At 22.4% G+C, this 22,909-nt stretch overlaps 6 protein-coding genes across 6 annotated transcripts; 4 read left to right on the forward strand and 2 right to left on the reverse strand. All coding sequences in view use genetic code 6, as the record gives it.

Annotated features, from left to right (window-relative positions):
• Positions 1-264: 264 nt before the first annotated feature.
• TTHERM_00197860 (hypothetical protein) lies at positions 265-3,044 on the reverse strand (the record flags this gene model as incomplete). The annotated part of the gene is made up of 12 exons (XM_001006967.3): positions 265-336; positions 390-641; positions 707-785; positions 917-1,031; positions 1,086-1,554; positions 1,615-1,716; positions 1,981-2,046; positions 2,103-2,141; positions 2,237-2,342; positions 2,421-2,475; positions 2,533-2,644; positions 2,694-3,044. 12 exons carry the CDS (start codon positions 3,042-3,044, stop codon positions 265-267), a joined length of 1,818 nt encoding a protein of 605 aa, XP_001006967.2.
• Positions 3,045-3,781: 737 nt separating this feature from the next.
• Positions 3,782-5,115, reverse strand: TTHERM_00197870 (hypothetical protein; the record flags this gene model as incomplete). The annotated part of the gene is made up of 3 exons (XM_001006968.2): positions 4,972-5,115; positions 4,569-4,890; positions 3,782-4,497 (listed from the first exon to the last, which is right to left on the reverse strand). The coding sequence occupies exons 1-3, from the start codon at positions 5,014-5,016 to the stop codon at positions 3,782-3,784; spliced, it is 1,083 nt and encodes a 360-aa protein (XP_001006968.2). The 5' UTR covers positions 5,017-5,115.
• Positions 5,116-6,385: 1,270 nt separating this feature from the next.
• Positions 6,386-9,796, forward strand: TTHERM_00197880 (cache domain protein; the record flags this gene model as incomplete). The annotated part of the gene is made up of 3 exons (XM_001006969.2): positions 6,386-6,977; positions 7,183-7,412; positions 7,538-9,796. The coding sequence occupies 3 exons, from the start codon at positions 6,386-6,388 to the stop codon at positions 9,794-9,796; spliced, it is 3,081 nt and encodes a 1,026-aa protein (XP_001006969.2).
• Positions 9,797-10,692: 896 nt separating this feature from the next.
• On the forward strand, positions 10,693-13,216 carry TTHERM_000197899 (kinase domain protein; the record flags this gene model as incomplete). Its single annotated transcript, XM_012795335.1, has 10 exons — positions 10,693-10,709; positions 10,833-10,922; positions 11,003-11,092; positions 11,304-11,393; positions 11,558-11,647; positions 11,828-11,917; positions 12,325-12,414; positions 12,639-12,728; positions 12,836-12,946; positions 13,120-13,216. The coding sequence occupies 10 exons, from the start codon at positions 10,693-10,695 to the stop codon at positions 13,214-13,216; spliced, it is 855 nt and encodes a 284-aa protein (XP_012650789.1).
• Positions 13,217-14,571: 1,355 nt separating this feature from the next.
• Positions 14,572-18,247, forward strand: TTHERM_00197900 (cache domain protein; the record flags this gene model as incomplete). Its single annotated transcript, XM_001006971.3, has 4 exons — positions 14,572-15,130; positions 15,456-15,685; positions 16,071-16,384; positions 16,882-18,247. The coding sequence occupies 4 exons, from the start codon at positions 14,572-14,574 to the stop codon at positions 18,245-18,247; spliced, it is 2,469 nt and encodes an 822-aa protein (XP_001006971.1).
• Positions 18,248-19,769: 1,522 nt separating this feature from the next.
• TTHERM_00197910 (cache domain protein) lies at positions 19,770-22,901 on the forward strand (the record flags this gene model as incomplete). The annotated part of the gene is made up of 4 exons (XM_001006972.2): positions 19,770-20,256; positions 20,410-20,636; positions 20,868-21,411; positions 21,955-22,901. 4 exons carry the CDS (start codon positions 19,770-19,772, stop codon positions 22,899-22,901), a joined length of 2,205 nt encoding a protein of 734 aa, XP_001006972.2.
• Between the last annotated feature and the right edge of the window lie 8 nt (positions 22,902-22,909).

Genomic DNA, 22,909 nt, shown 5'->3' on the forward strand with positions numbered 1-22,909 from the left:
AAGTCATAACTAATTTATTTTTATCGAAATTAATAAATTTTATAGAACGAAAAATGACAAATATGCTTAATGCAAATTAATCATTTTATATTACGCTGAAATTAATTTGCTGTTAGATAGAGCTATAAATAGAGCTAGCTAACTAGACCTCCATTTAAAAAAAGGAAAAAACATACATGGAAATAAATAAATATAGCAACTACTAAAAAATAAATAATAATCTATTTAGTTTTTAAACACTTAGATATTTTACTAATCACTGAATCAATCTATGTAACTTAAATTTTTTTATATTTCAAGCAACAAAGACTATTCTACTTTACCCATTTTTAATATCTTTTTTATTAAAATATTTTGATTTATTTCATCTAAATTTATAAAATTAATACTTTTGTCCCCTCTTAGAGAGTAACTAGAAGATAATTTTCTTCTTCTATATACTATATTGACACTATAGGTTTCTAGTCCTAAGTGACTTAAATTACTGACAATACTGTCCCATCTTTTACACTCCAAAATATAACCATACCTGTGTCAGTTCCAGAAATAAAGAGCTGGTATTTTTTTATATAAAGAGGAGATACTAATTTCATGGTGTTTTATTTTTAATTCATGTACTTGCCTATATCGAATTAACCATTCTTTATTTATAACATTTATATTTGATATCTCTCAATTCGAAAATAATTAAATTTATACTATTTACCTACTATAACTCTAACTCTGGTTCTATCTTTTTTATTTTTTGTACAGTACAAATTCCTCCTTAGGAAATAAATAAATATCTTTATTTAAGATAATTTAATTTTTAATGTAGTCAATAAAATATTTTCAAATTGATTGATTGATTGATTTAAAAATAGAATTCCAAAATAAAATTATTGATTTATCATTAAATAAATAAATATTTGATTACGGCTAGGAGCAAATTATTGAAGATATAGGAATTTGTTCTTCAAAAGAGTATTTAGATTTATATTCCAACTTTTACTCATTTAAATTGTAGACTAAGAGTGTTCCTTTTGAGGTACCTTGTTTATGTGTAAAGATATTTAGAATTCAATTAAATAACATGAAAAAAATACCAAGATAAATTTAGGTATTATTCGAATCTATTGAAGCACTGGCTAATTCGTTTCCATCTAGCCTTTTTTTAAGAGATCCACCAGCAACTACCGTTAAAGAATTAAGATCGAAAATTCTTATGCTGCTTGGCATCATAAGAAGGGCATGTTAATTTGAAGGGAATATGACTATCTTTAATATTTCTTCATTACCAATTGAAACAGAGCTAGATTTCTTATTAAGTGGCTCATTTGGTCCAATGGTTTAGTAATATAAATAACCTTGATGAGATCCTAAAAGTAGTAAACTTTTTTCTTAAACATAATTCAGACATAAAATCCTAAAATCAAAATATTTTTTGGAGACTAAATTATATTTTGGTACTATATTTCCTTCTTCTTGCATAACTCTAAAAGCCAAAACACTACCTAAAATTTAGCTGTCTATAAAAGACCAAATCCTCCCTAATCTACTCAAAGGAGTTATATTCTAAAATTATTATATTGAAAAATTTATTTAATATTACTAAATTAAATTTTTATTTAGTACTTGTTAAGAGACGTATACAATTTTATGAGCGACATCTTAGCAACTACTGCTTATTTCAAGTTCTTCTTCAATAATATCTTACTTATGTATTAATTTAGCAGGCTATTAATCATTTTACAAATTTTAGTTAAAATAAATAAATTTATTTTAAATATTTTTATTTATTTTAATAGATGTTATATTAAATTTATTGTTTATCCATATTAATCTAATTTTCAATAAAATTTAAATTATTTATTTGCTATTCATTATTTTCATTCAAATATAATTTAATATTTTAAAAATAAAATAAGTTATTCGTAAAATATTTATAAATTTTAATGACTTTGAAAAATTATTTTAAATTTTAAATAATTCAATAAATACCAGCAATTCTATGTATTCTTCATCTGCAGTATTTTTTTCATCATTCAATTATAACATATGTTGTATCTAATAATTAATCAAACAATTTGCTACCTACTTATTTTAATTCTAAATATTATTACTTGTTGCATCATTAAAAGATCTTTCCTTGACTGTATCTCCTATTTTTAGATTAATTAAAAGTTGATTTCAAAATCTTACAATTTGTTTTGCGAATATTCAAATTTGAAGTCAATTTTATAAAATAATATTTTACCAATAATATTTCTCTGGCTTATTTTAAATATTCTTGAACTTGCTAATCATTTTATGAGTCTGCTATTTCTAGTTTTTGATAATTACTAACAGAAAGAAGTTTGTACCTAATTATGTATTATGAATATAATTATGACTAGCTTTTTTATTTGATTTAACGCAATCAATGGTATTCAAAAATTTACCCAAAATTAACTATTCCTATTATCGTTTTAGAGAACAGATCGTAAGTTACCTATACTAAATTAATAAAACATATTATATCCTAAAAATTGGTTATTGCTTAATTTTATTTACTTGTTTTTTGGTACTAAGTTTTTGGGCATTAAATTTCAATTATAAAAAGGAGTCTTTTGGTAACTTTTTTTTCTAATGAGGCATCAACTCTCTTAAAATCTACTACATCTATCTATTTTATATTTATTTACATTAATTCATGATGAATACTTCACAATTACCTTTATGTAATCTAAATCTAGTATGCTTTTCTTTTTCTGCTAAGGAGGTAATTAATATTAATATGTATTATTATCTGTATTCTATTGCTATGTTTGTTAAGAATTTTATCTGAGTAGTTTGGATTCTTCATCATCGTTTCTTTAATTTTATATAGTCAAACTCTCTTACTGAGTTTAATCATTATTATTGTTATAATCATTATGGTAGCCATTTGATTTTTCATTATTCTACATGAAACCATTTTCATAGTGCTACTATAAATGGTCATGATCTCCATTGTATCCATCTAAATTCATCTAAACAGCTTATTCGACTTGGCTATAATCGATCTCATGATGCTATTCCTCCATTTTGCTTACTTTATCTAAAATATTTTGAGTTTTATATTTATCACTTGTTATAGTTTGTTATGCCAGTAATTACTTTACCTATTATTTTCTATTAATTACATAAATAATGTATTAAATAATATATCGACTGAAAGTATATATTGATATTTTAATCAATTAATATTAATCTTGTAAATATTTTTTGAGGTGGACTTAATTAATTTTTCTGTTTTTAAAATTAATTTTCACAAAATCAAAACGATCAGACACGCCACATATAGATACATAAAAACATATGAACATTAATTAATTCACTAAAGTATTATATTTCAAATTGAAATTCATTCCATAAACTAAATAAAGACAAATTTCAACTCTGCTAAAATTAAAAGAATATTTTAAGCACACAAGTAATAAACTGAAACTATATTTTTCAATTTGATTGTTGAATTTTATATAATTAATAGAAATAATAAAAATATCCAATTCAATATGTCCACTAAAATATAAGAAATTGATATTAATTTTTATAAAATATAATCTATCTATATTAACCACTCTAAATTATATACCCTCCTTATACTGGTCAAATTTTATACCTCCTGAATCTTAAAATAAATAATTTTAGAATATTTTAATTTAATAAAATGTTTATTTGAAATAAAAATTACATTAAATAAAAATTTTAAATTTCAGCATAAAAAATATAAATTAGTATAAAAATATAGACAGGAAGAAATGAATGAAGTATACTTTAATCAAAAATTTTGATATTAATATTAGTTATATGAAGGGGCAGAATAATTATTTTAAATACTTGGTTAAGATACATTTTGATAGGCATTAGAGTAATTTTAGTTGATGTATGGAGAATGTTACTTAACTTATTTATTTAAATAGTAATTTGGTAGCTGTTCTCTTTAATAATTGATTCTATTATTTGAATTTATAATACTGGGTGGTTTTTAACTTAGTTACTGATTTGACATAAAATAATTGTTATTTTGATTATTAGGATATTCATTATTTTTGAAGTTATTTTCATTGTATTTATAGCTAATTTGATTATTATATTTGTTGCTTCGAATATCTTTTTAGCTAATATTTCTATCAAAAATGTTATCTTAGATTTAAACCTTTCTTTGTTGTGGCGAGTAATATTTTTATTCATCCTGTTTTCTGAAATATTAGTGTTATTAAATTTAATTTTATTCAGGAAATTAGTGATTCTATCCTGAATATGGTGCACTTGATTCAGCATATCTGATGTTTTAAAATCTAGTTTATGGAGATGGATTGATTTATGGTAAAAATCTTTCATTTTGCTGCACTTAAATAGGATAGTCTTAATAAGCAGAACCTTCTAGTTAGTATTATTATGAGTTATTTCTATTATGCTTTAAATTAGCTTCTATTTGTTCTAAAATGAATTTTTTTTATTCTAAATTGTATTTAGGATCAGTCAAAACAATTTCTAATATAATAAATTAAGTAGTTTAATATAGGCTATTTATAACATATTTTTATATTTTTCAATATCTTTACTTTTTTTCTAATACAGAACCCTGTTTGGAACAATCAGTGAGTCTTTTTCATAGCTTTCTTTAGCAGGCTCTCCTTATTGATCAAGAAAAATATCATTGTCTCCACTGAAATACTTTTTTGATTTAGGAGAAATTCTAAAATCTTTTCTTAAGACAATATCACAATTAAAGGAAGTTCTATTCTTTTTAATTTTATCCAACTTCTAAGTACTCTTTAACTTTTCTTATTTTTCCTTTATTTCTTGCTTATAATCTTCCTTATTCTTTTTCAATGTCTCCATTATTTCATTTATTTTAGCTTTTCTAGTTTCATAAAGCTCCTTCTGAAATAATAAATTAAATTGATAGAATAAATATCATGATTAAGATTGGAAAATTTATTAATAATTAATTAATTACTCTACCCGCTCTTATGGTGACATATTATACCACTATTCTATAATAGACATATTTGTGTTTTTATTATATTTTTTATATTTATTTTAAAGCTCTATTGATAGGCTAACGATGAATTACTACTTTCTATTATTTTTAACTTATTACTGAATAATTAATTACAAATTTTATACACTAGTAAAATTTATTTAATGATTAAATACAACATGAAACTTAAAGATAATTAATTAATGTTGCAATTAATATCACTGATTATTTATTATTATTAATGCCATAGAATTTATTGTATAAGTACTTTTCCTACTTAATAATAATTATAAAAAAAATAATTACTTAAAGCTAACTATTTGTAAATTAAAAATAAATATTTACATTCATTTTTCTTCATATCAAAGAATTTTAAAACACATCAAATATAGCCATAAAAAAATTAATAGCACATAATTTTTTTTTGAGAATGAGATATCATTAAAAATTATTATTTCTGATTTTACTACTTTTAAAATATTTCAAAATAAACAATCTAAATCAACCACACAAAAGAATCAGTTTTAAAATAAAATTATATTTTTCAGCATTTTTAAATGAAGTAATTTAAAATGTTATTATTTTTCATAAATTTAATTATTAGATATTTATTTTTCAAGCTTATTGAAATAAATACTTCAATTTTTCTATAATTAATGCACATATTAGCCCAAAAAGTTAAGTCTATATTTTAAATGTAAAAGTTTTTTATAGTTTAAGCTCTAATTTTTGATATAATTTGGTTCTACTTTGCTTTTTGAACAAATTGATGTTTCATCTAATCCAACAAATAATTGGAGCGTTTAAAATTATGCAGTGTATCATTGTTGACAAGTTATGAACATATTATTTAAAAGAAAAATTATATATTAAAGATATATTTTAAGGTAAAATAAAAGATAATTACTTTTTATGAAATATAAGCGAGTAATTAAACGGCTATAAATGAAAAGTATTTAAAATGCTTATTTTTTTTAATATGTTTGTTAAAGAAATTGATCTTAATAAATTACTCATTTAAGAATGAATAATTGTTTTGTTGGATGGTTTTACAGCTAGAAAAAAGGAAATATTTGCATTTAGATAGATGATAAGCTTAGTAATGGGCGCTGTTTGTGGAAAGTCAAAAAGCAAATTAAGGAATGATAAATTAATTATTAAAAGCTTAAGAGAATATAAAATCAATCATCCAAAGAAATAACATTAAAAAAACAATCTAAAAAATCAAAAAGTAAATAATAAAAAGTATACACAAACATTCATTCATTCATTAATTAATTAATTTGTTTGCTAGTTAGTTAGTAGTTATTATCATTAAATAATTAATTATAGAGTTTGAATTAAAATTTTCAATATAAAATTTTTAAGATTTTTTGATATACGATTCATCCAGTGATGTTAGAATTAAGAAAAAGATAGTCTAGCTAATAAGGCAATGGCGGGACTATATAGAATAATTTAGAAGTTAGTAGGGAAAGCAAAGTGAAGACTTTATCTATGTAGTAATCATTATCGAAAAGGATGATTACATTTGAATAAAGATAAACTTTAAAAGAGTAGCAAAATTTGGAAAAGCCTAATAATAATAATAATAATAATAACACCAATATGCTAACAAGCTTTAACAATAATTTGAGTAAGCAGTAGTCTACTTCTAAGATCAAACACGAAATAGATGGAAAATATAGTATGACGAACATACCTCCTCAACAAAATACTTAAAACATGATATAAGAAAATGAAGTGAATAAAAAAGGAATATTTGAAGAATATCAAGAAAGATGGAAGTAAAATAATAAAAAAATATTTAGATATTTAATAACTTGGCAGGTTGGTGATGATGGTAAAATAGAAGATCAATTAAAGCTGATGATTACTTACCTCTCAATAATTTTTATAATTATCCTATTTTTATGCGGATTTGCTACTACTTATTATTTCCACTAAACCAACAAAGAAAATATTCAGTAAGCAATAGAAAGTTAAGGTAAACAAAATATTCAATTTGAAAATAATAATATACTTATTGTGCTATAAAAAAGCATTTAATTGTTACTTAAATACCTATCTAGCTTTAAATATAGCAAAAAACAATTACATTAAAAAACTTGTTTTTTTAATTTTTAGTTGAAAAAGAATTAACTTTTTTTTGATTTGCTTTTTAAAATAATTTTCATTTTTGTTATCAAAAGCTTAGACAATATTGTAAAATAGTTTGATTCAATATAAAAATTCAACTGAATACATTTTTAAGGGCTATGAATTTGTTTTAAACTACTTAAGTGACTTGATTCTCTCAAAACTCTAAATTAGCTACAAAGTATATGATTTTAGCCATATAAAATAATTTCCGTATAAAGGACCTAGTAAAATGCACATGAAAAACGATCCAGATAAAGGCATGTGTCCTTTATACACAGGAGTAAATAAATAAATTCTTTTTAATAATTTATTATTTATTTAATCAAACTAAATTTATTGATTTTTTTTTTTCCAAAGACTTTATGGAATTTATTTTAACAAAAATAAATAAATAATTATTTTTAGAATGTTAATTTTGATCCAAATGGAGTGAGTTTAGAATGCATTGATTGGTTTGAATTTGATAAAACAACATAACCATTAAATAATTAATATGTTTATTAATAAATGATTGATACAAATACTTTGAATGGAGCTATTGATATCCTTAATTACGTATTAGAGAGTTAGATTTTTGATGTTTTTGTTACTAAACTGTACAAAATTTACTTTGCATTTGAATACAGATAAGTGATGTATGGTTATCCGGGATTGATCATGGGATCAGTTCCAGACTCATATAGGGTTCATGAGAGAGGTTGGTATAATAACACTAGGAACAATCATATTAATCAGCCTGACAATTAAGTTTATCGTGTTATTTCAACACCTTATTACGATGCTGGCTCAGGTTAAAGAGTAGTTACAATCTCGAAGGCTATATTAGCTCCTGCTAAAGAAGACACCGATAAAAGATACCTTGTAGGTAAAGGCTTGTTTATGGGAGTTGCAAGCTTGGATATAAAGATTGGAGAATTCCAATAATTATTTTAAGATATTGTTTTTTATGACACTGGATATCTAGTCATAGTAAATATAGATGGAAACTTACTCAATGAGCCTACTTAATTCATTAAATAAGTTGGACTCTAAGGAAAAACTTATTAAAATTTGTCAATCACTTAGTTAATTCCTAAGGATAAATGGGATAGCATCTATAACTAAAGTTAAGAATATCTTTTATAGACCATAACTAGTGTATAAGGTTAGGATCTAGTGGTGGCTAGTACAATTAATTCAGAAAATTATTACAAAAATCAATAAATTGTAATTATGTTGATTATACCGTACAATGAAGTATATGGAGAAATCGATAATTAAAACTCTCAGAATCTTGAAAATATTTTAATTTCTAGTATTGTAAGTCTAGTTGTGTTTGTTATTGCTACTATATTTTGTATGATTTATGTAAAGAAGAAAATAGTTAATATGGTTTCTGCTATCTCTGAGCTCAACAAGTGTGCACTAAGTTTAACCTCAGGAAGCAATAACCCTAATATAATTAATTCTAAATCTGACAACAAAGGAAACATAAGCAACAGTATACCTATAGTGTCTAACAGCGATGGTACGCATTCAAAGAGAGAGGTCATGGAGAAATTAAATCAGATTTAAAAGAATTCTCAAAGCTAAACAATAAAAGACCTTGTAAAAGGATTCGAAAATCAGCTTAAAGGTATTTCGAAACTGGGGAAAGGTGGATAAAATATTCTCAAAAACGGAAAAGCCTCGCTAAAATATGAATAAGCTGAATTCGGAGGCACTTAACTACAAAGCTATATTGAGCCTTTGCTAACTTACTTGAATATGAAGAAAGAAAAATTCGATACAGAGCCTTCGTTCTAGATTTCTAACTATAGTGCACTGTCCTAAATGTAAATAAAAACTCTGACAAGTTAATTTAAAAAAAATAATATGAATAATAATAACAACAATTTTACTGGAGGAACTTAGCAATCGCCTTTATAAACTGCTCAAAAACTCTAAATCAAAACTCTTCCAGAAGACTCTAATAATTTTAAATTGGCTGGAGATTCTAAAGAAAAATCAAGCATGAATGAGGAATTCAATAATAATTTTCCTTAAAAAGAAACAAGCAACTTTTTGCAATTAGATCAGTAAAATACATAAAATTCTAAACAAGATATTTCTAATTGGAACACTTCATAGAATTACCCCAACACATTAAATGTGAATCATAATGCAACACCGTCAATTCAAAATGGTATTACATCAATAAATTAGCATACAACTCAAACAATAAATTAAAATGATACGGTAGCAACAAACAATAATCATAATAATAAATCTTAAACATTAGCTTAATAGATCAAAGAAACTAAATAAATGCCTTAAATTATTTCAAATGAAATGGACTAGAAGGATAAAATTGACTCTGGTGAAATCAATAGAAATTTAAATGTGTTGAGTGTGATTGATCCTGACATCAACCAATAAAGAAAAGAAATAGCAAATTTAAATTCAGATAGAAATCAGGTACTCTCTAACAATTTTTTGCTATCTAATAAAAGTGAAAACAACCTAGTTTTTACAGCAAATGCTAACAACTATACTAACTATTTTTTAAGTCAACGCAATAGACCAGAAAACCAGATAAACGAGGATAACCTTATTGCATTTAATAATGGAGACGATACTATTGATGTAGATTCCATAAATTTTGATATAATAAAAGGAGCAAATAACGATATTGATAATTAATGATACTGTTTCTTTTTAACAATAAATAAAATAATGAATTAATATATGGTTTGCCTTTGAATTTGGCTAAATACAATGCTTACTGTTTCAATTTATATCACATTTTGAGAGTTAATGATTTTTGCCTTAATTTATAATAAAAATATAAAAATGCCCTTAATATTAATTATTCGTTTTTCTTTTTATTTCTTGGTAATATACTTTGTAAAATTTAGATTTTATTTTAAAATTGATATTTCACAATTTAAGATACAAACATAAAATACCAAAAACAAATTAAATTTACAAACAAACAAACACAAACAAAATAAATAATTTAAATTTTAAAAGTTTTATTAAAAAATATTTATTTTTGTGAGAAAGGTGGATGGATGGATGGATTACTACTCAAAATAATAAAATGTAAAAAATTTTAGGCCTGTCTCAAATTAGGCTTCAAAGATGGGGGAATGAGAATTTAAAGTATTTTAAATTAATGTATTATTTTTATTATAATGATGTAAAAAAAAGAATTTTTGATATTTAGAAAAAAAGAAAGTAAATAAAGTTTTATAAATTTTTCTAAAAAATAAAATAATGCTATAATAGAAAAAGAATTTTTATAAATTGAAAGATGTAATTTATGATTAATTTCTTAAATTTAATTAAATTTAGTTTTTATAATAAACAAAGTTTTTAAATTCTAATCTATCATCTTACTCTTATCTGGAAGTATACCTTGGGTAAGCATTTATTTTATTTGATAAATACTTTTTTTATTTCAAAACATTCATTTTAATCAAATTCAAAATTTAAGTTAATTTATTTTTAATTAATCAAACTAAAAGTGAGTTCCAGATCGATAATAGTAACATTTAAGATTTGAATAATGCTATAACAAATGCATTAATCTTTAAAATATGACTCTTGACCTTAGGTAGAAATATATTAATAAATAAATAAATAATTTATTTTTTAATTCTAAATAATTTTTTTTAATAAAATAATTAATTCAAATTTATTAAAACAATTTTACTAAAATTTATATTTTTATTGAAAGATTTAATAAATTAAGACCTCAAGATATTTCTGACTTAGCAGCTTCATTGTCAAGCTGCATCAATCTCTTAACTTTGGCATTAGATCTTGGGTTAGTTTATTTATCTTAAAAAATAATAAGGCTTACTTGAATTATAGAATATAAAAAATTTTAACTAAAATTAACTAAAGGTACAATAAAATTGGAGAGTAAAATCTAACAGGCTTAGATAGTGCTTTGTTTAATTCAATAAATTTAACCAATTTAACACTGGATTTAAGGTAATAAAATGCATTTTTAATAGCTTATTTAAATATCAGTTTTTATAATTTTTATCTACAAATGAGGATGTTTTTATTCATTTTTAAATCTGAACTTTAAATAATAGATTTATTTTATAATTTGATTCTTATTTCCTTTAAGTTAAACTTTTATGAGGATTATTTGAAGAATTTTTATTTTTATAAATATTTCATCAATAAATAATAAAAGAGGTAATAAAATTGGGGAGGAGGGCGCATTAAGTTTAGGTTTTGCTTTAGGATAATATTCTAATCTATAAACTTTGACTCTCTGCCTTTAGTAAATTTTTATTTATTAATTAATTGAAAAAAATCTTATTTAATCAAAAATATTAGTTAAAAAAAATCAAATTTAATATTTGCTCAGAAAAAACTAATTTATTTTTACTTATCGAATAAATTTGAGACAACCAACAATTAAAATTATTTCTTAACTATCTTTAGGTTAAACTAAATAGGTAATGAGGGTACAACTAATTTATGTTTTGGTTTAGTTAGTTGTAGCAATCTTTCTGATTTGACTATCAATCTTGAGTAGAAATGTTTTTATTTATGTTAAATAAATTTTTTTATTATTATAAAAATTCACAAGCAAAAAATAATAAAGAATTTTAAATAATTTATTTGATTTGAATTTAACTAATTTCAATTTGTTTTTTATATTAAATTTTTTTTTTCTTGAACAAAATTTATTATTATTATTATTTGTTTAAGTTAAAATGAAATACGTCTAAGTGGAGCTACTGATTTAGGTACTACTTTTGCAAATCTTACTAAATTATAAAAATTAAAGCTCTCTCTTAGGTAAAAATGGTTTATTATTAATTATTAATATAATTCAAATTAAAATGAAAAAATTTACCAATTAAATTATTTTCAGTATCACAAATTTAATATATTTTTATCTATCTATTTGCTCCATTTTTAAATTAAATTATGTACTATAATTTTTAAAAAGTATAAAAAATAGTGATTAATTTATATTAGTCTAAAAAAAAATGCTTTATACTACCAAATAATCTTTAATATCAAATCAGAAACTAAAAAGAATTGTTTGAAGCAAAGTATTTTGCTAAAATAATTTTATTAAAGTGGATTTTAATTATCTCTTGTTTACTTTTCCTGTGTAACAAAAAATAAACATATTTAATAATTATTGTTATTTTTATGGTGATATTTGAATAAAAAATAAGTAATTTTCTTTTATAAAGTTAAAATCAAATAGGTGACAGAGGTATAAAAAGTTTATGTACTGGCTTAGCAAACTGCAAAAATCTCTTAGATTTAACACTCGGAATTTAGTAAAATTTATTAATTTAATTTAGATAATTAATATTAATTTAAAATAAAGCAATAAAATTAATTAATTATAGTTTCCTTAAAAATATTTTTTTATTAATTTTATATTTTATTAAATGTTTACAAACTTTATTAACTGCTCAAATAATATATTTTTACTAAAGATTTATTAAATTTAATAATTATCTTAATTACCAGATATTCAGTAACATATTTATATCTCTAGATAAAACTTAGTTAGTCATTAAGGTGTTTTAGATCTAGGTTTGCATTTAGCTGATTGTATTCAATTACAAAATTTAACACTTTAACTCAAGTAAATGTTATTTATTTATTTATTTATTTAAAAATATTTAAATTATTTTTTCAAACGATTGAGAATCAATTTTAAAAATATGTATTAATTTAAATAAAAAATAATAGAGAGGTTTAGCATATTGAAGGACCATCTGTTTTAGGTATAAATTGTCTTTATAATTTAGGATCTTCTTTGATGAAATGCGAACATCTCCATATTTTAACTCTCAGTTTATCGTAATTTTAAATAGTTATTTTGAATAATTTTTTTAGAAGAAAAATAAATTAAAAACAATTAAATTGAATTAAAAAAAAATAATTTTTATTAATTAATTTATTTTTTACTTTTTACCACATTTGAATTCAAAATATGATTTTATACTTTAAAAAAAATTGAATTTCAAATAAAGATATAGGGATATTAACAAAGTTTCAAAACAAAAACTAGTAACTAAACTTTATAAAACAAAAAGACTACTTAGGACAATAATAAATTATTAAGGATGAAATTATGAATAACTATCACATTTATTCTTATTAATCTTTGTATTATTTTATCAATTTAATTAGCTATCTATCTATTCCATTTTTAAAATAAAATTACTTATTAAACACGAAATTCATTAAAAAAATATTTTATTTATTTATTTTTTTGCTTTGTTTAATATTTTTCTAAAGAAATAAATTGACAATAATAGTAATTTCCGAAAAATTAAAGAAAAAAAGTAAAAAATTTTATTTAAATTGAATAAATCAAATTAAAAACATAACAAAAGTCCTTTCAGTAATAAATTAAATTACTTATTATTTTTTTGTTGTTGAATATAATGTGAATTTCAAAAATCAGATATAATATGAAAATTTAAGCTAAAAAACTATTTTTATTAACTGTAAATTTTAACTTTAGAATCTAAATCTATTTTTTTTAGTATTGGAAAATGGAAAATAAATTGCGGCATATATTAATTAACTCATGTATAACCATAAAAAAACTTCAATAAAAACAAGGAAAAATAAAATTAAAATTAAAAGTATTTATTTATAAATTGTAATTTTTTGATTAATGACTAACTATTGAATTAAATTGATTAACAAGCTACTTTATATGCATAAACAAATCAGCAATAAAAAATAAATTTTTGTTACATAAAAATAAAATACAAAGCAGATGAGTTAACTAATTTATAAAGAGAAAGAGTAGATAAATAGTAATAGCTCCAAAAATAAATGCTTATTTAAAAATTTATAATATAAAATTGTAAGGTTTTTTTGTTAGAAAATGAAAAAATAATCGCGAATAAAGTATTTGTTGAGTTGAAAGTAATAATAAATAAATATAATAAATTTATACTTTTTATCTTACTTTAAGGATTTGAATATTGATAAAAAATGGATCCATTTAAATGAATTATTTATTTATTTATTATAAAAGAACTGAAAGTAAAATATTAAACATAAAAAGTTAACAAATTAATTTATAAACATTTAGCTAATAATTTAGTAATAATTATAAAAAATATTAATTACTGTACCATATTTTAAATGAATAAGCTTTAATACTCTCAGCTAATGCAGCAAACAGCTAACTAAGCAGTTGGTTGAATTCAGGAAATTGTAAATAAATAGACAGACAGATTGAACAAAAATCAAGTGTAAATAAAGGAATCAAACATTTTGATAAATTATAAATTAACTAACTAACTAACAAAAAAACAAGCAAAAAAACAAATTAATTAATTTATTAGTTATTAAAAGCAAATAATACTACTACTAGAAACACAGGAATATAGGTTAGAGAAAATTATAATTCACCAAAGTGAAGGACAAAGTAGAGATTAAAATAAGCTGAGATTATATTAAAAATGCTTAACGATAATAAGGACATTACTTCGCATTCTAATTCAGAGATTTCAGCTGGATAAAACCATTACTAGAGCCCTGAAAATAACAAGGATAGTAAATTTAAATTATCTGCAGCTAATAATCAGTTAAAAAAGAACATCACAAAGAGAATTACTGAAGGTAGAATGCAATAGTCGGTGAAGGACCAGTCGTTTTCAAGTTAACTAATCACTTCATAAAATATTTAGATGAGATCTCACATCTAAAAAAAGAATAACGAAGACGAAAGCAAAAATTTACCTACAACTGAGATGAATAATAATGATAACAATGAAGTCAAAAGGAAAGGCATTTTTGAGGAGTATTAAGAAAGATGGGAGAAAAACAATAAAAAAATATTCCGTTATCTGATAACATGGAAGGTAGGAGATGATGGTAAAATCGAAGATCAGCTTAAATTGATGATTACTTATCTCTCCATAATATTTATATTCATTTTAGTTATTTGTGGATTTGCAACCACTTATTACTTCCACCAAACTAACAAGTAAAATATAAAATACTCTATTGAAAACTAAGGTAAATTTTACTAACTTTTATTGCTAAAATCATATCTCAAATTTAAAAAACCATCAATAATTTTTTTGAAAAATCAATTTAGTTTGATCCTTCTGTAAATATTTAGCAAAATTAGTTTATACATATGATGAATTATTTCATTTTTTGCTTTTAAATATTTTTACAAAGAGAGAATTCAAAAAATAAAGAATTAAAAACTAATTTATTTTGTTTCTTTAAGAGGAAAATATTCATAAAATGCTAAAAAAAAGCAATAAAATTTTTAATTTTTAATAAAATATATGCATGAATGTAATTAAACTATTTTTTTTAATGTATTAAAAAGCACAAACAATTCTCCAAAATGGTTTAAGCTAATATCAAAACTCCACAGAATATATTTTCAAAGGCTATGAGTTTGTACTTAACTACCTGAATGATATTATTCTATCAAAGCTTGAAATCAGCTACAAAATTTATGATTTTAACTAGATAAGGCAGTTTCCTTACAAAGGACCCAAAAGAATGCATTAAAAAGGAGATACTAATACTTCGATGTGCGACATCTATACAGGAGTAACTAATAATTTATTTATTTAAATTCTCAAACTTAACTAAAAAATATTAAGAAATTTTAAATAAAACTTTTTTAAATTCAATAAAATTGAAAGAAATCGACATATTTATTTTTGAAAAATAAAATAGATAAATAAATAAATAAATAAATAAATAATATGTTACAATGTTACATTTCTTTATTTGTTTATTTGCTCGAATTTTTCAAATTAAAAAAAATGTAAAGAGATTATTAATGAATGAATAATTTCTAAAATTATAAATTTAAAGTTAAGTAAAATAAATAATCAACCTAATATTAACTTAAAAAATATTAATACATTTAAACCTAAGTTAAATGCTTCTTTAATTTTTTATTTTAATATCTTTCTATTTATATCAAAAGCCTGTTCAATTTGATATAAATCCAGTGAGCTTGAAGTGCATCGATTGGTATAACTTTTAGCCAAATACTGTACCTACAGTTAATGAATTTGTTTATCAAAATGTTATATCTTCTGACACTTTAGTTTAAGCAATAGACATTTTGAATTACATTTTAGAAAGTTAGCTGTTTGACGTTTTTGTAACTAAGATTTACAAAATCTACTTTGGATTTGAAGCTAGATAATAAATGTTTATCTATCCAGGGCTTCTCCTCAATTACATAGAAAGTAATTTCACAATGATTGAAAGACCATGGTATAATGTCACAAAATAGTAATTAATTTTTTAATTAATTATAAATATCAAATTTTATTAGGTTATTTTAGCATTTTTAATAAATTACTAACAAGCTTGAGTCTGTCTCTAAATTTGTTTATCAACACAAAATTTATATATAGAAATAAATAGAAACAGCAAAAGGCTAGCTGTTACATGACTTATACAAAACATAATTTCAAAATTACCATAATATTTTCATTTATTTAAGGCAAAAATAAATATAGCAAAAATTGTAGAGATTAAAAGTTTTGCAGTTTTTTTTAATTACTGTAAACCCTCATTAATTCTCACCAAGCCCTCCTCTAAACTCTTATATTTCTAAATCGTGATACATTCAGAAAATATGGGGAAAATTTATGTTTGCTGGTGAGAATTTATGAGGATTTACACTATTATAGAAAATGAATGAGACATAAATAATTAAATGAAAATTTATATAAGAAATTTACTTTAAATATCAATTAAGTAATTTATTATATTTTATTTTATAGATATCACTTAAATTAGGCTGACAACTCTACTTACAGAGTCATTTCTACGCCTTATTATGATGCTGTTTCTGGAGATCGTGTGGTGACTATTTCAAAAGCAATTCTTGCTCCAAGTCCTTCAGACCCAACTAAGAGATATCTTTAGGGTAAAGGACTTTTTATGGGAGTTGCAAACGTAGATATAAAACTTAGTTAATTCTAAGAGCTCTTTTAGGATATTACATTTTATGAAACGGGATATTTGGCTATTGTTAGTAATGAAGGTTAACTTTTAAATGAGCCAGCTTAATTTATTATCTAAATATAAATGTAAGGAAAAGTTTATGAGTCTCTTTCAATTACTCAACTGATTAAACAAGATGTATGGAATAGTATTAAAACAAGTAAAGAGTAAGTTTTACAATAAACTACCAGCATTTAAGGATTAGACATTGTTATAGCTAGCAGCGTTAATAGTGACAATTTTTATTAGGGCTAAAGCATAGTTATTATGTTTATAATTCCTAGCAGTGAAGTTTATGGGGCAATCGACTCGTAAAACTCAGAAAATTTAAAAAGAATCTTACTTTCTAGCTTAATATCTTTTGGTGGTTTTTTAATTGCGACAATAATTTGTACAATTTATGTCAAAAAGAAAATTATCCAAATGGTTTCTGCTATCACAGAGTTAAATTAGAGTGCCCTTAAGCTTTCAGGTTAAAATAGCGACTCAAGTACAAATTCCAAGAAGGAAGTTATGCAAAAGCTGAATGAAATTCAGCAGAAAGCAGAAAGTGAAACAATTAAAGAGTTAGTCAAAGGATTTGAAAACCAGCTTAAAGGTATTTCAAAACTAGGAAAAGGAGGTTAAAACATCCTTAAAAATGGCAAGAATGTGCTAAAATATGAATCAGCAGAATACTGCGGAACTAATTTGGCCTAATACATAGATCCATTATTAAACTACCTTGACAGTAAAAAGGAAAAAATGGAAACAGACTCAATTAATTACTAGCATACCAATCCTCTTTGTGTAAACTAAATTCCTGTAAAAACTCTCCAAAGCCACATTAATTAAACTTAGCTTAAAAAAAAAGAGAGTGAAATGGCACCAATTTTTTCTGATAATCCTAATGATACAAATGGAGAGCTTCTTAATTTTATGAGTGCAGCAAATCAAACTATAGGCTCTCCCCTATCAGATATAAGTGGCGTCAGTAAATCAAATCTTTTTAAAAGCAAACTATACAAGTCTAATAACATAGGAAAACCCCTAAGTCTACGCTAAAATGAAAAATTGGCAGGCGAAAGCTAACATGGTAATGAAATTCTTAACTGCAGCGATATAAATATTGATGAAAATTCAAGAGATGATGTTCATTAATGATTAATGTTTCTATTTTCTACTCAAAAAATATTACTAATAATCTAAACAAACTAGCTATCTTTCTTGCTAGTTAACAAACAAACAAACTAAGTAACTAAATAACAAACTAATGAATGAACTTTCTAAATAATTAATCAATTGAGTAACTAATTATTTATCTTTAATGAATAAAATGAAAGAATATAACAAGTATTTATTATAAAAATGAAAAATAAAATGGTAATCAAACAATTTAAAACTTTATTAATTACTAACTAACTAACTAAATATTTATTTTCATCATATTTTTTGTATGTATTGAAAATTCAAAACATTTTTAAATATTTATTAACAGTTTCTATTCTTAAATAAAATTCAGCATTTTTAATCATTTAGATATTTTCTTTGATAAATTCTAAAATCGTCTTATATTCATTTATTAATTACTTATTTTAACCAATTTATTACTAATAGGAATATTTAAAATGATTAAAAAGTCATGAATCATTCTTTAAAAAAAATCTTTTCAAATTAAAAAAAATTAGATTACTAAAATTATATTTAAATTTTAAATAAAATAAGATAATGTTTTTTTAATTTATGAAATAAATTTATTTTTGTATTTTTAAATTTTAATAATAAAGTAGATTTCCACAAATTAGATTTGAAGCAACAAATGATAAACATTGCAATTTAAATTTATAAAGAACTAAGATAAATATTCAAAATAATTTGCATATAGTAATAAATTAATTAAACAACAATTTTTACATTTCTTTTTTTAACTTTTAAATATAAAAATGTTCACATTTCTAACGTTTAATTATTTAACAGTTTTTTTATTTCATAATATTTTTTAATATCTAGCATATATTTTTGTTTATTTTATCTTCGTTTCAATAACAAGGTTTTTTTCGACAAATTAAATATGTAAGAAAGAAATAAATATATTAAAAATAATTTTGTTTATAGTTATTAATTATGAATACAACAATTATATTATTTCTTTTGCTTAATTTTTAATGCTTTTAATAAATTGAAGTATTCATATTACAAATATTTTATTATTTATTCTTTCTTTATTTGAGTCAATTAAGTTTAAAGCAACATTTTTGTAACAGAAATTTATTCTCTGCTCTTAATTTAATTTATTTTATTTTATTTTTAACTGTTAATTCTACTTTTAGAATTTGATTTTAGCTCTACTTTTAATTCTCTTGACTTATATTAATGATAGTACTAATTTTAATTATATATATATATTAATATAAAATTTAAATCAATGCATAATTTATATTTTACCTTTCTTCATGATTTTATTATCAAAAAATGAAAGTCTTCTTGTATAAAATTGTTTTAGAGCAGTGAACGAGTAAAATATGATAATCTTTAATAGCATTAATCTATTTAGTTAGTAGCTTGAGGAATCTTAAATTAGAATCATTAATTTTTAATAATTTGTATATGTTTTTTAATAAATTAGATAGATCTTTTTGGCATATATTTAATAAATCTACTTTTTAGTAAAAAAAGATCAATATAAATGGAAGATTATACAAAGTATACAGACAGATAAAGCTACCAATAAACATAAACCTAAAATACAGAAAATTTTTTCAAAGGCGATGATAAAAAATTTAATTTCTAACTAGAAAAATTTGATGAACAAAAAAATATGTTGAAAAATGTTCTTACAAAAAACTCACCAATAAAATGTAATGTTGATTTTAATGAAAGTGAATCTAAATCTGATACACGCAAAGAAAGTTAATTTGGAGAAAAGTAAGAAAAGAAAAAAGGAATATTTGAAGAATATCAAGAGAAATGGAACAAAAATAACAAAAATATTTTTCGGAGGTTGATTATTTGGAAAGTAGGCGATGATGGTAAAATTGAAGATCAACTTAAGTTGATGGTAACGTATCTAATCATTATTTTTTCGCTGATTCTTTTTATATCCGGCTCTATAACATCAGCATATTTTAATCTTAGCAATAAGAGCGTTATTTAAAATATTATTCTTGACCAAGGTAATTAATTAATTTAACATATTAAAATATTTTACTTTTGGATTTGGATTTTTTGAGCCTTTTCAACCAACATTTTTCTACTTAAAATTTGAATATCTATTTATCTATCTATCTATATAATTAATTTATTTACTCTTACTTAATCTATTCAAGCAAATGAGATACTTGGAAATTCAATTATGCAATACTCTAATTAAACTGAAGAAATATTTGCAGGTTATGAATACATAGTTTCTTACTTAAGTGATATCTTTTTAACAAAAATGTAAGTTACTAATAAACTTATAGACTACAATACGATAAGTGCTTTTCCTTTGAATGGACCTGGTAAGATGCATTACAGGACAGATCCATCATCTCAATGCTCTATTTATTAAGGAGTAATAATAAACTTTCAAATAAATGTTTTTAAATATTAAAATCTCAAACAGTTTTAATATTTACTAGCAATTATCAAACCCCTAAAATATAAATTTATAATTATTACAATTAAAAGCTAAAATATTTTTTATATTTTATAGATATTTCAGAATTTATTTAGAAGGAAAAATAATTATCATTAATATATTATAACAATTCTACTTAAAATATTTTTTAAATATATTTTATAGACTACTTTGTAATTTGGGAAAATAAGCTTGGAGTGCATGGATTGGTATTAATACGATATAAATGCAGTCCCATAAAATTTGAAAGATATCTACTAGGGAGTATTCCCTACTTAGAAGATAATCGATAGCTTTGATGTTTTGAATTACATTTTAGAGGAACAATTTTTTGATTACATAACGACTTAAGTATAAAATATTTATTTTGGAATTGAATAGTAAATGACTATTGTTATGTATCCTGGACTTTATTTAGCTGGCTTAGACAAATATAATATGTATGAGCGCCCATGGTATGAAAATACAAAAAATTTGCACTTATAAGCTAGCAATAATAAAGTGTACAGAGTATTAACAACTCCTTATAAAGACGCTGTCACAGGTAATACGGTCATAACAGTTTCAAAGCCAATTTTAATACCAAACGAATAAGATGTTCAAAAAAGATACGAGGTTGGAAAAGGACAATTTTTGGGAGTTGCTAGCATTGATATTGTTTTGAGTAACTTCTAGCATTTGTTTGAAAATTTGAATTTTTATTAAACAGGTAAATAAATATTTTAATTAATTGAATTTCTTTCTCAAAAAGTATTTTTTAATTAACTTTCCTTTTCAAAAAAATATAATAATATATTTAATAAATTTTTTGGTTTAGATCTAATCTGTATTTAAATTATAAAAGTTTACTCCGTTTTTCTTACCAAAATGTATGATTTATACAAAGAGTAAATTTTTAAATCGTGCCTGCTGAAAATACTTTGTATTGAATGATTTTTATCTGTTGCATTTTGTCACTCTTACATTGATCAGCATATTTGACTAATTTTTATTTCAATCTTTTTTAAAATAATTTTTATCATATGCTTGCATACAACCTTTAATTCTTCATAATATTAATATGTTTATAGAGCAGATTTTATTTTCGTTTCAAAAAACTGCTAACAATATTAATTAATACCTTGCTTTTTATTAATTTAAACTAAAATGAGAGTTCTATATAATAAATATTTTTGTTCTTAAAGTTAAAATGACTTTTAGAAATTCACATTATATATTAATGTTAATTTTTATTAAATCAAAAAATTGATAGGATATTTTATGATGGTTGACTACTAAGGTAATCCAATAAATTAGCCACAATAATTTATGAATTAAATTACAAACAATGGAAATTAGTAAATTCAAGGTGATGTTAATATTAATCTACTTCTAAGTTCTTCTGATTGGCAAAGAATTTAGTAATCAGCTAAGAGTTATCAAGGATAAAATTAGTATAGTATTTTAGAAGCAACTACTCTTTAAAATTAAGAAATTATTATAGCAAGTAATGTAAATACTAATAGTTATTACGATTCTCATGGGATGATTAATCTGATTATAGTGCCAAAAAGTGAAATCCAAAGTTAAATAACAATCTAAAATGACTAAAATTTTAAAAATTTGATGATTTCCAGCTTTGTTTCTTTTGGTTTCTTCATTATCTTGGCAATAATATTTTCTTATTTTATAAAGAAGAGTATAGTAAAAATGGTATATTGTATAACTGAATTGAATTAAAGCGCCAGGAGTTTGATAGATAATTAAGAGACAAATAGTCCTTTAGAAAAATTCGAACAGAATTTAAATACATAAGAAGACGAAAAAAGCTAGAAGAAAAAAGAAGTGATGAAAAATCTTGAGAGTTTACATTAAAAATCATAAAACCAGACAATACGATAGCTAATAAAAGGTTTCTAAAATTAATTAAAAGGCATATCATAAATTGGTAGAGGAGAGCAAAACATCCTGAAAAACTGCAGGAGTGGACTTGTATACGACACTGGTACCCACTCTAATACACAAGTTGAGTAGTATATCGACCCATTAATAGATTTCATAAATTCAAAAGCTAATGGAGTTGCAATAGAGTAAGAAACAGAAGAGAAAGAAGCTATTTGCGAAACTGTTTATAAAAGAAATTAATAATACAGTTATAAATCTAATTAAATAATGTAAACATAATAAGATTCATTCTAGCATTCACATTCCGAGAATTGATTTATTTT

This window comes from Tetrahymena thermophila (assembly GCF_000189635.1).
Source record: "Tetrahymena thermophila SB210 genomic scaffold scf_8254815, whole genome shotgun sequence".
NCBI classification, from domain to species: Eukaryota; Ciliophora; class Oligohymenophorea; order Hymenostomatida; family Tetrahymenidae; genus Tetrahymena; species Tetrahymena thermophila.